The 17,165-nt window shown below is 42.0% G+C and overlaps 2 protein-coding genes across 4 annotated transcripts; one reads left to right on the plus strand and one right to left on the minus strand.

The window, feature by feature from the left end:
- The first annotated feature begins 1,251 nt into the window (after window positions 1-1,251).
- Window positions 1,252-8,794, plus strand: slc26a1 (solute carrier family 26 member 1). Of its 2 annotated transcripts, none has more exons than XM_084034795.1 (8): window positions 1,252-1,384; window positions 4,975-5,420; window positions 5,500-5,706; window positions 5,817-6,063; window positions 6,210-6,441; window positions 6,848-7,031; window positions 7,124-7,411; window positions 7,523-8,794. In XM_084034795.1, the coding sequence occupies exons 2-8, from the start codon at window positions 5,031-5,033 to the stop codon at window positions 8,120-8,122; spliced, it is 2,148 nt and encodes a 715-aa protein (XP_083890921.1). In that variant the 5' UTR covers window positions 1,252-1,384; window positions 4,975-5,030; the 3' UTR covers window positions 8,123-8,794. The 2 variants fall into 2 exon arrangements, with proteins under 2 accessions (XP_083890921.1, XP_083890920.1); XM_084034794.1 differs by lacking the exon at window positions 1,252-1,384 and adding an exon at window positions 2,748-2,901.
- Window positions 8,795-11,141: 2,347 nt separating this feature from the next.
- paqr3b (progestin and adipoQ receptor family member IIIb) lies at window positions 11,142-16,232 on the minus strand. Of its 2 annotated transcripts, none has more exons than XM_084035730.1 (7): window positions 16,075-16,232; window positions 15,423-15,625; window positions 15,066-15,228; window positions 14,124-14,279; window positions 13,832-14,029; window positions 13,616-13,706; window positions 11,142-13,437 (listed from the first exon to the last, which is right to left on the minus strand). In XM_084035730.1, exons 1-7 carry the CDS (start codon window positions 16,084-16,086, stop codon window positions 13,295-13,297), a joined length of 966 nt encoding a protein of 321 aa, XP_083891856.1. In that variant the 5' UTR covers window positions 16,087-16,232; the 3' UTR covers window positions 11,142-13,294. The 2 variants fall into 2 exon arrangements, with proteins under 2 accessions (XP_083891856.1, XP_083891857.1); XM_084035731.1 differs by having other exon boundaries at window positions 15,423-15,655; window positions 16,075-16,231.
- Between the last annotated feature and the right edge of the window lie 933 nt (window positions 16,233-17,165).

Genomic DNA, 17,165 nt, shown 5'->3' on the forward strand with positions numbered 1-17,165 from the left:
CATTTCATTTAGCTGACACTTTTATCCAAAGCGACTTCCAATAAGTGCATTCAACCGTGGGGGCACAAACCCAGAACAGCAAGAATCATGTATGAATCTTTAGCTTCAAATAAGCCAAACTACAGCGTGCCAAATATAAGTGCAGGATTAAAGTGCAGTTCTTCTTAAATAAATATATAAACCATTTCCTAGCCAAGGTGCAGTCTGAGGAGGTGTATTTTTAGCCTACGGTGGGAGATGTGTCGACTGTGTAGAGAATAAGTTGGCGTAGCTGTGGTAGGAAAGGCCATGTCAGTGAATAACAGAACTGACGGAGTTGGTGTGCAGAGAAAAGAGGAGGGGACCCAGGACAGAACCTTGAGGGACCCCAGTAGTGAGTGGACAAGGTTCAGACACAGATAGGATGTGAGCAGGGAGAGCGCAGACCCTGAGACACCCAAGGATCTGGAGGTTCACCTTGTCAGGCACTGCTGAAAGGTCCAAAAGCATGACCACAGAGGAGGGAGACGATGCTCGAGTGGTGTGAAGTGGCTGAGTGATGGCAAGAAGGGCAGTTTCGGTTGAGTGCCCTGCATCGAAATGCCAGTTTCTGAACACCAAAGTTGACACTGGTTGGCTACAGCTGTGCTGAACACAGCTGTGCTGAACACAGCTGTGCTGAACACACCTGTGCTTATTCGTCAAACTTCACACCTGGTGGTGATGGATCACCTATTGAAACTCATTAAGGTCAACAACAACAACAAACTTCAATCAGTGAAGAGGTGAGTCCATCAAATGTCTCCTAATTTACCAAAACTGGTTAACGACAAATTTGATTTATCTAAATCAAAATGCAGCCCTTGACAGAATTAAAATAAATTACAGCAATCTCAGACAAGAAAATCCTAGTTTACACAATTCTAGGTAAGAAAACAACACAAACAAGGCAGTCAAGTAAACCTAAGACAGCAGATACAGTAACAAGCAGGGAAGCCTACATGCAAGCAGTCCAGCAAGGATACCTCTAGAAGTCCAATGCACATCTATGTAAACACACAAACACAGACACACACACACACACACACACACACACACACTAACAGGAGCTTAGTCACCATGGTAACCATCATCCACCGGCAACGGTCCTCCCTCCCTCCCTCCATCGCTTCTCCTCTCTCCCCTCCCCCTCTGCTTGGCTCCAATCCGCAGACAGGAACGCGACGGGGGGTTGCCGCTCCCATGATGCTTTGCAGCAGGAAGCAGGAAGAAGCCAGAAGCAGTCAGTGGGCAGCAGAGTGGATGGTTGTATAGACGAAAAACAGACTAATGGTGGATGCAGAGGCACCAGTCAGGGAGGCATGGCTGATGTTGCCTCCTGTTTGCTCCTCTGGTCCTTCTTCGGGTGAGTCCTCCCTCGTTTGACTCGTCACTTACCAGGAAAACAGACAAACAGCGTCCAGGATTCATGCTGGACGGCTGATGAAAACTTGTAGCCGGTGGAGCAGCCAGATGTCCCAAGTGTTTGTTTGTGTCTCCTTTTCATCGGCGGATGTGATATTCCAGTCATAGCGTGCATGGATATTGTGTTAACTACACACACACACACACACACTTAAAAGCAGCCCCCCTCTTCCCTGATAATTCTGTCGTGTTACTCGATCTTAACTGTGACTGACTGTATGAGAAGAAGTAAACTGCCATGTCTTCACATTGACAATGATGCCATTCAGTGTAGTGTATAATGCATGCAAGGACACACCCACACACACACACACACACACACACACACACACAGACCCACTTTATGAAGAGAATCTTAGTCTTAATCTGAGTCTTTCTTCTTAATAGTGATAAACATTACATTGCCAGCTTTTGACCATCACATGTAGACAAGATTAATTTTCATACTATGATGTAATTAACAGAAAACTGCAGCTACCTGTAAAGACATTAATAAATCACCAGTTACAAGTAATATTAAAACAGTACAATTTCTAGTAACTAGAACTTTCTTTAATTAAATTGTTCTTGGCCCAACATCTACTCTATCCACCTTTTTCAAAGTCCAATTAAGTGTGCTATAAAGAGTCATCTTTAAGTGTTGATATGTTTTTATTTATTGCTGTACCTATTCTTTTTTGATTAGTAGGTCACATTTTCATAGGTGTATGGCTATCGCTGCTGATTATGAACTTAGATTTCATTGTTAGAAACTGATAAGAACAATATGATACACAGAGTAGATGCTGATCAGGATCATTAAATCATAGTGTGTTGGTTTTGATTCAGCATGGCAGATTCAAATCAGTGTTCCACACCACACTGATGTCTAACCCAAGTGTGTTTGCTAGAGGATACGTATACAGGTTGTTTCTGACCCAGTTCACACCGATAAGAGGGGGCACCTCTTTGCTCGTTGCACCACAGGCCCGGGTTTATCTTCTGTTTGCTAAGTAGTCCTCTGTGTCGCTGGAGGATGTATCCAAACACATGCTGGGATACATTCCACTGTGAAAGGTGATTGCGAGGGCCCGGTCTTCTTCAGATTAACGCGGTGATTTCAGTCAAATATTGACTGGATTTAACCTCTTGCCCAGAGTTGCCTCCTCCACACAGTTTTCAGATGGGGCAACTGTTGACAAGCCCCGCCCACTCTTGGTAAGCAAGCCAATGAGGGCGAACTGAGCGAGGGCGAGCAAAGGGCTGCTCTTATCTCACTAGTTATCCAGCAGAGATCACACTCACATCTACTGCTGTCCGACTGCTGGGATCACACTAGGGGCAGAGAGAGAGAGAGAGAGAGGGAGAGAGAGACATATAAAGAGTGGAGGAGATAGAATGGGAAAAGTTTAAAGCTGATTTAAACACAACACACGTCAGAGACCTGGTCCAGTTTGTCCCTGTGGACTCACTCTGCAGGTGAGTGTGCCGTCACAAGAACTGATGCTTTCAGAGTTGTTTTCTTCATTCCTCCTAGAAAGCATGAAGCGTATTATAATATGATAAAGTTGTCCTGATGATCTGCAGGTGAAGGGATGTCTATGGCACGTACGTTGTTTCACTAATCTAGTTTATATTCCAACCCTCAGTGTCGTTAACATTCTTTCTTGTTCTAGTTTGAGAGAATCTACAATGATTAATAGTCAGAGTGTTGGATTAACAGGGACAATGTCAGTTTCAGCCTATGAGTGGTTTCTGATGAAGAACAAGTATCTACTGACAGTATAACTACATTGACATGGTGTTTTTTTTTTTTTGTCCTTTTTGTAGCCTTCAAAAGGAAGTGTTATATTTTTACGAGAATCATTTTCAACATGAGTAATCTATGACATATTAATTGTAATCACTCTTTCCTTTTATTTAATGTGAAATCTATTGAAAACTGCCTCTTGACTGTTGGCTTTGAAAGTGAAGGTTTGGACTATGATTTTTCTAAATCAACATCAGACACAAAGCCAAGCTGAAAGTCAGGCGGTTATTGTGCAAATTGAGTGGATTTTCTCTGGTTATTAAGTGGTGAAACTTCCATCTTTCACGGTTACATCATGTTGTATGTTTTTTTTATCGAAAAGTCAACTTGGGACAATAGACCTGGCGTTTGCCGCTCAGGGTCAAACTGGCACTAAAGTTATATTTGTCATGTAATTAGAATATCTTTATACTTTTGGTCTGCACATATAACAAATAATCACTCATTATATGTCAGTTGAAGACCTTAAATGACTTCGAGGAGTCATCTCTGTGCTTTCTGCTACAGGGAACTGTTTCAGCTGTGAAGTCAGTATTCAGTTATTCTGTCTCTTAAGACTTGTAACATCACTGGATAGAAAAGATTTCACACATGAAAGGCAAAGGAAGGAAGCTTTACAGTGTATGGTAATCTCCCAGCGGTCAGTGTTGTCTGTATCACATGATTGAAGGCGGAGAACATTGATTAAAGCGGTTTACACAAACAGTGCTGTTGGGGATTGACACTGAAATAAATGTTCAGCAGTTAATCAGGTGTCTGTGTTTCTTTACTTGAAAGAAAAAACCTTGTTTTAGTGGACGTTTTGTTGGCAGAAGTGTGAAAAACAAGCGCGAGGGAGCTTTTGTGCTCTTGGTCTCTTTTTGGAGAGTGTTCTTTTACTTCATGCGGTGTACCTCAAAGCTACGCCGGCTAATTTTTTATCTCCTGTGTCCTTTATCTGTTGAAAAATGTCAGGTTGGATTTATAGTACCCATATGAACACAGACTGGCCTCTGTATTGAGTTATTCAAAGGGTAATCTCCTTGGTAATTATTGTCCTGCAAAGTAAAACTGCCTAGAAAGAAGAAGAAGAAGAAGAAGAAGAAGAAGACAGGCAGAAATCTTAAATCTGATTAAAATAACTGCTACGCAACAAATCTCATGTCCAAATAAATCATCTATTCTTCACCCCCTTGTCTGTCCAAACAGTTGCCAGCGCTGCAACAGGAAGTCTGAGTGCCATACAGCACATACCGGTGTTGTGATGGCAGAGCGTGATAACGCATCATTTAGAGAGCTTTATGGTTTCTGTGACATAATCTCTGCTGAGACTCACGTGCCTGCTACTGAAAACAGCTCAACTTGTGAGATAGGCTGAGTTTCATGAACGTGTTAAAAACTTTCATTTGTTATGTTAAATAGGTGACGTCTTAAAAAACAATTGACCAGTTTCATTGTATCATTTTAAACATAGTGTGGCAGAATTAAGAGTATCATTTAATTTCAATAATTTTAAAACCATATTTAAAAACAGTTTTTTTTCTAATTAAACACTACAACAGCAAAACAAACAATTGCTGCACTGGTATCTGTGTAGAGACTAAAAAGTGACAAAACATAGAAGTAGTCCAGGTGAAGGACTGGCATGAATGTGGACTCAAATTAACAAAATATATTTATAAAAAAATGTATATTTACATCTCCACCTCTTGTCCTTCCTCCTTTACCTCCCTCCCCCTTTTTCATCGATGATGATCCCCCAGGAGCACGGCTGACCACCTTCCTCTGACCTCGCTGCGTCCTCTTCCTCACCGAGACCATGGAGGAGGTCCACAAGGTCACGCCGCCTCTCCTGGAGCGACGAGCTCGCCAGCGACAGCCCACCGCTTCGGTCCTCAAAGCCAAGCTGAAGCGGGGCGTGACCTGCTCCGCGCCCAGAGTCCGGTCCACCCTGACCGGCTTCTTCCCCGTCGTGCGCTGGCTGCCTAAATACAAGCTCCGAGAGTACATCTGGGGCGATGTGATGTCCGGGGTGATCATTGGTATCATTTTGGTACCGCAGGCCATCGCCTACTGCCTGCTGGCGGGAGTGCAGCCCATCTATGGCTTATTCACCTCTTTCTACTCTAACATCATCTACTTCCTCATGGGGACGTCCAGACACGTCTCTGTGGGGATCTTCAGCCTCATGAGCCTCATGGTTGGACAGGTAATGGAACGGATCGTAAGCAACATGTTTTGATGGGAATATTGGTATAATATATGCCACAATGTCCACTTGTCTGCAGGTCGTGGATAAGGAGATGTTCCTGGCGGGTTTCGACCTCAGTGATGACTCCACAGCGCCCGGCCCTGGTGTGTTTAATGCCACACTGGGCTCCAACCTCACAGCTGGTAACCTTCACAGCGTGGAGCTGATGGGCATGCAGTGTGGGAAGGAGTGCTACTCCATCAGCATCGCCGCTGCCCTCACATTCCTGGTTGGTGTCTATCAGGTAAAGGACGCGACATGTAAACGTTGAGATATTTGATTTGATCAGTGACTCGTGTTTTCATCCCCATCCGCCTTCTATCTCTGCTCCCTGCCTCCTCGTCTCCTCACCAGCTCCTGATGGCCGTGTTTCAGCTCGGCTTCGTCTCCGTCTACCTCTCGGCTCCCATGCTGGACGGTTTCGCCACGGGAGCCTCGTTTACCATCCTCACTGTGCAGGCCAAATACCTGCTGGGTCTGAAGATCCCCCGCCACCAGGGCTACGGCACCGTCGTCGTCACCTGGTTTAACATCTTCGCCAACATTCATAAAACCAACCTGTGTGACCTCATCACCAGCGCCATCTGTATCTGTGTATTAGGTAATTTACATACTTCTAATTAGAGCACAAACTTCCCAGAATGACTTGGCTTAACTCTCAAAATACTGCTTATACATTTCCAAGCTAAAAAAGCTAATTCTTAATTTTCTTTAATAGAGAATAACACTTCTTATTCTTCATCACAGTGGCAGGTAAAGAGCTCCAGGAGCGCTACAAGGATCGTCTAAAGATCCCTCTGCCGACGGAGCTGATAGTAGTGGCGGGAGCTACGCTGGCCAGCCATTACGGGGAGCTGAACAGCCATTACGACTCCAGCGTGTCCGGTCACATCCCCACAGGTTTCATTGCTCCCCAGGTGCCCAGTTTTAGTCTGATGCCAAGGTTGACATTGGATGCCATTCCCCTGGCTGTCATTAGGTAATATATAACACGTTTAACAACAATGTTTGCTTGGCATCCACGTGTGACTCTTATCTGGGTTGTTACAGATGCAATTTAGTAGGTGGATTTGTCTGATATGTCTGCCAGGGAAACATGCCCTCATTATCTGATTGCACGTCTGTCCAAAATACACACAACTATGTCCTACTACTTCCTCTTCTATCATTAACATCCTAAAAAAATAAAAGAATGACGGAAACCACTTATCGCTTAGCGTTTAAATACCTCTGAGACAGATTAAATATATAGACAACAATCTTTGCTTTTGTTGGACGCACTAAATGCAAATTCCCATCAGGTCTAAGGGTCTTTGCTTGCTTTTTGATGGTGAAGATGAATTCACAACAAATTGGTAAACAAACGTTTCATTTTTATCTTGTAGCTTTGCCTTCACCGTGTCACTGTCTGAGATGTTTGCTAAGAAAAACGGCTACACGGTTCGTCCCAACCAGGAGATGCTGGCCATCAGCTTCTGTAACATCATCCCCTCCTTCTTCCACTGCTTCACCACCAGCGCGGCATTGGCAAAAACCATGGTGAAGGACTCGACAGGCTGCCAGACGCAGGTGAACGCCATACTAAAATGGTTTGAAATTCTCGGAGTTGATGGAAAGTTCTTGCCTTCCTTGCAAAACATTCTTCTCTGCTCCTCCACCAGGTATCCAGTCTGATCAGCGCCCTGGTCGTCCTCCTCGTCCTCCTCTTCTTCGCACCGTTCTTCTACGCCCTCCAGAAGTGCGTTCTTGCCTGTATCATCATCGTAAGCCTTCGGGGGGCACTGAGAAAGTTCAAAGACATCCCGGCCAAGTGGCGCGCCAGCCGGAGCGACGGCCTCGTCTGGCTCGTCTCCATGTCGGCCACGGCTCTGATTAGTGTGGAGTTGGGACTCCTTATTGGTGTGGTTTTTTCCATGAGCTGCATCATCTTTCAGACCCAGAACCCTAAGGTGAGTGACAGATTCGATAATGATCATGGTTTTGAAAGCGGATACAGATGACAGCAAAGTCAAATATTGTTCTTTAGTAATCTCACAGTCTTATCCGATGTCTGACGTCAGGTCTCTCTCCTGGGCCGGGCCAAGGACACCGACCTCTATGAGGACTTGGATGAGTACAAGGACCTAGTGCCGCCACCTCGGATTCAGGTCTTCCGCTTCCAGGCTCCTCTGTACTATGCCAATAAGGACTCATTCCTCAGATCCCTCTACAGGGCTGTCGGCGTCGAACCTTTCTTGGAGTTGACTAAGAGGAGAAAGGCCGAGAAGAAGGCCAGAGACGCGTCCTCAAAGCAGGACAAGGTAAATGGGAATAAAAACAACGGGGAGGTCGTTATTGGACTCATACCGAGAGAACAGGACTTCCACACGATCGTTTTAGACTGCTCTGCCATCCCCTTCATAGACTCCACGGGCATGGCCACGTTTAAAGGGCTGGTCGGTGAATATGAAGAGATCGGGGTGAGAGTGCTGCTCGCCAACTGTAACACCTCGGTCATCGACGCCCTGCAGAAGGGACAGTTCTTTGGGAAGAATGACAAAGACATGGGCAGCCTGCTGTTTCACACAGTTCACGCTGCAGTTCTTCATGCAAGTACGTCTACGGCAGCAGAGAGCAGGTCAGGAGACTCCGCGGAACAGCAGGAAGAAGAAGGAATTTAGGTTTGCTAACATGATACGAGGTATTGGTTATGACATTAGGTAACTCTGAGGTTCTGTAGGAAGCTTTGTTCAACAAAACATGGGGGTTCCGAGAGGATTCAATTAGGAAGACTATCTCATCAATAATCAATATCATTTTTGGATGTTTTCTGCCCTTAATAATACGACTATATAAAACCTGATCTGCACAAGATTTCAAATGTATTTTAGCTTTTGGAAAGAGGGCCATTTTGTTAAATGGGCCATAGATTGAGGTACTTTGTATCCTATGATTGAGGAAAACTGGGAAAAAATATTCATATAGTCATATTCCCTATCGGTGTAAAGGGAAGATCCGACAACAACCAGGATCCATTGCACACGGTGCCTTCCAGACCCCTCTCTGGCCACTCCTTTATGGAAATAGAAGCCCCTTCCTCCCTGTGCTGCCCAGCCCCCACTGAGCTCTTGCTGCACGTAGCCCTGATTATCGACTGATTATCTATTTTTTCTCCAAATACACTGGAACTTTGAAATCGGTTCAAGCAAGAAAGCAATATGGTGGACAGGCTGCTAGCTAAGTTTGGAATGCTCCCTTGTGACCTTCCTCACTTGCAGTGTTACAAAAAATAAGGATAAGGGAAGGATAAGGAGGTAATAAGGAAGTAGAGTTTGTCCAGGCATTGTGTCATCCAACATGGTTTGTGCTTTTTTCTTTTCAATTCAGGGGACGCAAAGGGAAATATCACAAAATGACCTCTCGCTGCAGGTAACAGGCCCAACGTAGTCAAAGAATTATAACTTCCAGGTCAGTTCCTATTAAGTTGGCGATATCTGGGTCTGTTTTATATCACACCTTTGGCCAAGGTCCAGGAGTCTAGAGTTCAGACGTGGAGATTCAACGACTGCACTCCTTCAGCCTCAGTTTCACACAGAGAAAGCTTTGCCTTCAGACTCGTACTCTTGCCCTGTTCAACCAACAATGACAGCTATATCTGTTCTAGATACTTTCTCCTAAAATAATAAAGGATTGATACACGTCTGCGATCTCTTCTCAGGTGCTAGATCAAAGTGAATCATCATTTTGATGCTTCTGAAATTTGTATTTCACCCGATGGTAGCAGGTGATGCCGCACATTTCATTTCATTGTTAAATCACTGTTTTTTTTCTTGTGTCTTTTATCCTGTTGCTGCCAAGTGCAAAACATGCCTTGAAGTCTCAAAAGTACCCTAACTTATGTATGTAACACTTCAAAAAAGGATGTATTTTTTACTTTTACTACTTCATCACAGTGTTGATTTGATATCATTGTAATAAAATGTAGACATTCCTGTTTGTAAATTTAGAAGATCATGTATTTTCATACACTTTTTTTGTCATCAAACCTTTTTCCATGTAGACCTTTAATTTAACTTGAATCATGATATTGATTACATCACATGTTTCTGGTGAGGCCTTTTTGACTTTCATGTTTGACAGTGTTGACATTCAACACCTATATACAGTACAAACACTGCCTTAATGTCCAATACTTGAATAAAACTGACACCCCTTTTTAGTGAAAAGTGTGTGCCTCTGTCTGAATTAATAACCTCCAGCCCCTCACCTCCCCCAGTGACCATGAACAGGATTGATAATGGATGGTTAATCAATATTTTAATATTAGCATTGGATCAAAGGGTTAAAATGAAAGGGATTGTATGACAATATATGATAATATGACAGTGACATTGACGTGGACTCCACTTTACAACAAATATGAATTAATATGCAGGAAAAAAGGTTTAACTTATTGTCACTGAAGTTTAACCTTGTCTCACAAAGGAGCTGTGGCTTTAATTATATATTCAAATATAAAAGATATTTCCACTTATTTTCAAGTACATCTTTAAAAGTCCTTAAATAACACGTATTGGAGATTTAACACAGTGCTGCGTCAGGCTCCCCAACTATCCATTACTCCAGGAGGTGATATAGGCATGGCTATGATTTGTAAATGCAAGTATTATACTTTCAAAGTAATTCTGAATGAGAGTACTACCACAGCATCAAGCTAGGTGTATTCCATCCATAGCATAGTTACACATTCAGGTACATCTTTTACTTATTAAACAAGAGTCAGCGCTTTGTCTGCAGCAAGATTGTCAATCATTAAATAAGCTTTAATGAAACTGTTATGTATGCACATGTCACAACTTCCATATGATCAAAAGATGGACCACTGCAATAAACGTGAGCTATTTACTGAAACTGGCAATGGTGAAAAAGTTAGCAGTTTACACGATTACAAGTCATTTGGATGCATTTTAATTGTAGACGTCTGTCTGGAAGCAATATGGTGGACTTTGAAAAAGAAAGCACCCTGAAAGTAACACTGGCAAATTGTTGTTTTTCAGTTCACAAGGTGAAGAAATCATTTAAGCAAACGTTCATTATATGTGGTGATTTAGTGATGCTATATTGTTATATAATTTTCTAACATAATTACTATACTAATGAATCCCCTGGGGAAAAATAGGAAAAATTCTGGATGACAACATTGCCAACAGAGATTTTAAAATAAAATGTATATATATATATATATAAATATGAAGCAACAATATAAACAGGAGGCTTTACAGTATATTTCAGGCTTCTGTGACAGACACTCACTCAGCATGTGACTTGACTTATGACTTGCTGAGTCATCAAGAGAGCTCCGTGTTTAACAAGCATGTCATTTTCGATTTGCTTACTGAAGTTAATCGCTTGGCTGAACAGAAAACCCTCCACGGTGAGAAGATTCACAAACATGGCTCCTTACATGGAGAGGAACGTTTGTTAATAATATATCCAAAAATCTGAAAATAAGCATCCATGTATTCTTTGAACTTTTGTAACAATGCTGCCATCTATTGTTCAGTAATGTGAACAGCAGGGAGAAGCACACAATGCCTCTTCTGCAATGATGATAGGATTATAATGGATTAGGGTAAAGACATTAAAATAAATTAAATCAATCAAAAATAATAATAAAAAGATTCCCCACAACAATTTATTTCCCAGCATTCTTTATTCATTCAAAATTTAAAAATATAATTTCACATTGGCACTGAAATAAATATACATCTCGAAAGTCAGTGCCAGTGCTTTATCATAGAAATAATATTCAAGGAATTCACAAACAAGGGATTAAACAATCATGAGATCATTCAAAGAGGAGTTAGCAGTTCATGATAATTACATATTCATGTTCAAAAATAAAATCACACACTCAAGAAGGCAAATACAAAGTCACTGTTTTCATAGTGCTTCTTGCAGCTCTGCAGCAGTAAAACCCATAACATTAAATTGTACGACATAAAAAGAACAAACCATACTGGCCTTGTAATGTAACAGCAAAGATGAGTTTGATCATTTTCTTGTTCTGGTTTATGTTCGCGTTTTGACCCAAAACAGATTGTAACAGTAAGAGTGTATACAGTGCAAATACTCAAACATAAGGCAAATGTACAAACATGATTGGAATTATGTAAAAAAAAAAACACTAAACATTAAAAACATTTAAATGCCCCAAAGCGTGCGTGGAAAACAGTGTTCCAGGTATGTGTAACACTTTACACTGGCCTTATTTAAACAGCATCAAATAGAATAATCATTTTCACACCCAGCCTTTTCATAGATGATCAAATGGCTGCAGAGGTGGCATCTGGGAACCACTTCAGCTTCTGCCTTATCAGTCGCAAGGGTCGACAAATCAGTGAGAGCTTAAGTGCTACCTTTCACTGGATTATCAGAAAAAAAAAATATATATTTTGTCTTAATAATCCACTTCAAACTGTTCTTAAAGGCTCAATTCATCCATATTACAATAAACATTTTTTTCTGCCATGCAGCTATTTTTATTGAATCACGTTTATGAACCAATTTCTTACCAGAAGAAAAGATTTAATAGTTCCTGTTAGAATGCTTTTTTTTTTAATTGTAAGTTTTAATACCGTGAGCTCCAAAAATGTAACTCCTTCCACCGCCATTGTGTTGAAGTACAGAAGCACATATAATCAAAACTATGTGCATACCAGTGAAGGTAGGTAAAACAAATATTTGTTGGTGTGATGTGGATGAATCTCCCCCGTAAACACAGCATTATGTCAATTTAATACTTGTCTACTGGCCAGAAATGAGGTGCGTTTCATCAAATAAAAGTAAATATCCTCTTAATTTTATCACGTTTTTAGTGAAAGCTGGAATCAGAAATAGTCAACACATTGATGACACCTAATAAGACCCCAGATGAGGTCAGGAGACTGATGTGGGGTAGAGATTATCACTGGATTTAGCCATGGAGTCAGGCTTTGTTCATCACTTGCCTTGTGATGACACATCCTGTTCACTGAAAAGACTAAAACCAATCCATGACAATGAAACAATGACAATTCCAGCAAAGGGGGTGATAGCTCAACGTTATGATTAACTGATTGTTGTATCGAGGCTGATACGACATCTTGACGAGTGCGACCCTAGTGGCCACTGTAAGTTTTCACAGCACACACACAAAAACAAGTACGCTGTCGGCTAAATATGGTTCCCAATAGAGTTCACAGTGGTCGTATGTTGAATTTCCAGTTGTCGCGCTTTTGTTCTGTGCTTCACGCGTTTCATCAGGACATTTACATACAATCTAGTCTTGTATGAACTGACAGATAAAACTAAATTAGGTGCAAAAAAAGTCATTGTTCACACATGCCGTTACGTTTGACTCAAAAGAATCCTCGTATTTTTTCAAGATTTCTGTACAACAAACAAAAAAGACACAATCTTAACGAACCATGAGATAAAATTATCACCAATTAAAACACGCCAGACTTACTGTAGTCTGTTTCTACAAAGGAATTTAAATTCCTTCTTCATGCATCAATCTTAATGGTTATTGGTGGTTAAGAGAATATAGGATTTACAGTGGTGTCTCACCACTCTTAGGTGACATCTACGGCTGGAGACAGCAGATCGACTGTATATACTGGCCTTTACAAGCAGCCAAACAGTAACCAACAGCTCAATGAAAGCTACCAGCAGACCTTTATACCGTAGCAGCTAAAAGTCAGGAGATTCTTGGAGTTAGTGGTTGAAAAAGAACATGTAAATTGAATACTAACATACAGAGTTGAACTGTCTATTACAGCTAGTCCATGACATTATTTGATCAGTTGAACTTAGTTACCGCGGGTCCGGGTCGGGCAGGACTGACTGTGCCTGAAGTGCATGATGTGTACAGCTGTCTGATGCCACCAGTAAAACATCACCACCACCAGTATGTGCCACACCTGGTGGCTGGCACCCAGGTAGTTCAGCTGGCCTAGAAGAGATGGGGGAACATGATCTCATACTTTCTTCACAATATACGAGAATGAAGATATATTGGAGGAGAAACGTAAACATTTAAACATGTCATACATAAGATACCACTACATTCTAACCTCGTTTAACACTTAACCTCCCCATTTTTATACCCAAAGAGACAGAGAAGGACTCACCAGGGAAATAGCGTTCAGGGATCTTGGTGACGTAGAACAGGAAAGCAGACCCAGCTATCAGGTACATCACTATCACACGAGGCAGGAACAGCTGCACAGACAAACAAAAAACAAAGACTGTTTGACTGAACATTACACAGTCAAGGGAAGACGTTGCCGAGGTTCACGAGTGCAACTTGTCTTTGCTTGATTTGTTATATTACTCCGTTTCCTGACCTGTACAACATCAGTGGTGAATCCTCCATTGAGCCAGACCCAGTGGCACGAAGGAATCACGCTGATTCCAGCCACACAGCAGAAGATGGTCATGCGTAGCAGTCGCCATTCGTTGCTGAGGTAATGAGGGTGGACTTGAGCGCAGAAGACGGCCAGGATCAGGGAGAGCACAGTGAGCAGGTAGACCTGTCGCCAAAACTGCAAGAAATAACCGATTAGATTATAGTTAGAGAGAGCATCCGTTTCTTTATTAGTATCTTGAGACAAATAAATCGTGACTGTTCGCACTTACGGCGTTACAGTAGAAAGCGTAGAAGATCCCAGGTACGTAACAGCCCAGGATTCCAACAGAGATTCCTGCGTAATCCAAAGCCAGCCAGCGGCGGCACGTCTTCTCTGATCGATGGCACGAGAACAGGTGATACCCCACAGAACATAACATGCACACCTGTGATGAAAACACACGGAAGGCTCATCTTTTTTTCTGCTCATAAAATTCAACACAAAGGTATTTATGCTCAGAGCTTCAGAGTAATTTCAAGAAATAATGATTTGTAACGACAATCTAGATACAACATTGGAAAAGGAAAAGGTTTAAGGTGGGAAGGTGTCACATACTTCTCTATATACTTGCCGTAAGTAAGAATTACAATAACTTGTAATTTATTACATCACAAAGTTTCCAATCTGATGACCCACAGCACTAACCGTACACCGCTAACACAGAAACAATTAACACTGTCTCTACATTGAACAATGGGCATGTGAACTAAACTACCACACCTATCGTAGTTATCTATCATACAATACACTGCGTCCCATCTTAACAACAGTTATGCCTACGCACACAGCTTACACACCTGAGTGGGTTGAGGTTAACTGATTGCACCTGTGGCAGGAAACGTGAACCTACATGAGTCAGTTTGTCAAGTCATACATACTTTACTCAAATAAAGTACAAATCAATTTATGAAGATGTTAATAACAAATTAATACTTGTAAACAGCTGTAAGCAGACAGTAATTACTATTAAAGTAGTCAAATGACAGACACAACTGTAGATAATGCACATTCTTTTTGTGAACATAGACAAACATGGGAGGACTTATGGGAGGGCAGCTTATTATATTAAAATAAAAAAATCAACATCTTTGCATTCAGTTTCATGTCTAAACACACTGAGCAAGAAGATGAGGGTACAAGACTTTCTCTGACACCAGCTGTAGTTTTTTACCTGGAAGCAGAACAGTCCTATAGCGTAGATGACGTAGTCCTCTCGGTTGGCTCCAGAGGCTGGCAGCACTGAGGAGAGGTCGTTGACCCCCAGAGAGAGGAAGAGCAGGAAGCCCAGAAGGTGGCTCCAAATATTCACCGTCTCATTGGACAGCATGAAAATACTGCAACAGAAAAAAGAAGAAACAAAGACGTGCAAAGTCAACAAGGACAGTGCACACACACACACACACACACACACACACACACACACACACAGACACACAGACACACAGACACACAGACACACAGACAACTCAGACATACATTAAAAATCCAAAAAAGAAAAGGAATGTAATGGATCCAACTCGACTCCCACCTCCTCAGGCAGAGTTTGGAGGGCAGGTGGGCCCGATAGCCATCTGTGATGTAAGGGTTTTCCTTGAGAAAGAGGGGGATTTGCTCGAAGGTGTACAGTCTTATCCTCTGGGGTATCAGCACCGGCCAGTGCTGGTAGCTGCCCAGCTCGATGTAGTGGGCGGTCTTCAGCAGCTTCTGGGGCATCTTCAGCAGCATCTTGTCCTTCAAGGCAGACCGGGGGGGAGGTTAAGGCTGAGTTTGGAGAGGGCAAAAGAGTAAGGGGCAGCTCGAGTGGTTCATTTCAACTCACTTTACGTTGAAAAAAGGGTCTTTTCAAGTGACAGGATGGATATTCAAGAGCAGAAAACAGCGCTTACATCTAACGCTTGTGGCACAGCTGCAGGTGTCGATTAACCCCGTTTAAAACGCGTTTACATGTAAGCTAGCTAAAGGTAACGTTGGTAACGTTATTCCTGTCTACCAAGTCGTTTAACGTCTAAAAAGCATCTTGTCTACCACTCCGTACCAGCAAAAAACAGCAAAAACAGACGAAACGTTAGAGCCATGTTGTTATTGTCATGCCATGTTAGCGGCTAACTGACGGTAATGCTATCCTTCACAGGCATCCTTTAGCCAGCTAAATGGACTGAAAACAGGCGTACAACGCTCACCATTAGTCGCATCTCGACCGTCGATGTCCTTGTTCGGGCAATTCAGCCATATCCCGATGACTATTAAGCTAACACTGCGTTAAAAAAAATCACATTTTAGTTCAAGAATACAAACAAAACACAGATATCTTCAGCTACTAGCTGTTGCCGAACATTTTCTTCTTCTTTATGACTGTGAGCGACGAAACCGCACGTTACTGCCCCCAGCTGGTCAATGTGGAGTATTGTACCTGGAGCTATTTCTTCAATTGAAAAAACAAAATAATCTAGCAGAGCTTTCCTGCAGACGTACCTCTTTAACCCTGTATTAAATTCATCTCTCAGAGGCTTAGAATTAAGTCTCTCCTGTCAAAACAGCATAAGATTTTTCTACATGCCTTACAATATTGTAATCTAGTGGTTGGAGCAACTCCCAGTGGATATCTCCCCTTCAAAGCTGAAATGACAATCACGCCCTTGCTTTAGGCAACGGTTTAATTACAATGCAAATTGTTAACTGGAAGCATTCATATCTTCCATTTAATAGACCAGACTTGTTGGCTACACCATAAAAAACATGTCATGTTTTGGCTTTGATGGGGCTGAAATGTAACCAGTAGACATCATCATTTTCATAATCTTATAATCTTCTTCTTTTTCACCCTTTAGTTGTTATAAACATTACAGTTTGAGTGTATTTCAATGGAAAAGAGAGAGAACAAGGGTGGGGCATTGGCAGGGACATGCAAAAGTGCCTCCGTCTTCAGGTCCAACTGTTACACCCAAAAATAAAGCACTAGATCACATAATCCGTAACAGCCGTCCATGATCCAAGGAGGATCCGTGGCTTGTGCAAGATTAAACAGAACAGATGCAATTTGCTGACACAATGACACTGGCATGTTATTATTTGAGTTGTTTACTATCATGATTTCCTACTCCTTGATTTAAATTAAACTGTGGTTGCATTGGATCCCTTAAACACAATGAAATAGATAATTACAGCACTGAAGAACTCCTGGAATGTGTTGACCATCTTAGACAAATCATATTTATGTGACTTTAGATCATTTTGCTTTCAACATTGTTTGATGCTTCTGTCTGTAAACATG

This window comes from Eutrigla gurnardus, assembly GCF_963514095.1.
Source record: "Eutrigla gurnardus genome assembly, chromosome: 19".
NCBI classification, from domain to species: domain Eukaryota; kingdom Metazoa; phylum Chordata; class Actinopteri; order Perciformes; family Triglidae; genus Eutrigla; species Eutrigla gurnardus.

Bases quoted from the DNA above. Each gene is read 5' to 3' on its own strand.
- slc26a1 (XM_084034795.1), top strand. From the start codon at position 5,031: ATGGAGGAGGTCCACAAGGTCACGCCGCCTCTCCTGGAGCGACGAGCT. The intron at 6,064-6,209 runs GTAATTTACATA...TCTTCATCACAG, and splicing joins CATCTGTATCTGTGTATTAG to TGGCAGGTAAAGAGCTCCAG. The intron at 6,442-6,847 runs GTAATATATAAC...TTTATCTTGTAG, and splicing joins ATTCCCCTGGCTGTCATTAG to CTTTGCCTTCACCGTGTCAC.
- paqr3b (XM_084035730.1), bottom strand. The intron at 13,707-13,831 runs GTCAGGAAACGG...TTGTCTGTGCAG, and splicing joins TCACCACTGATGTTGTACAG to CTGTTCCTGCCTCGTGTGAT. The intron at 13,438-13,615 runs GTGAGTCCTTCT...CATCTCTTCTAG, and splicing joins CCCTGAACGCTATTTCCCTG to GCCAGCTGAACTACCTGGGT.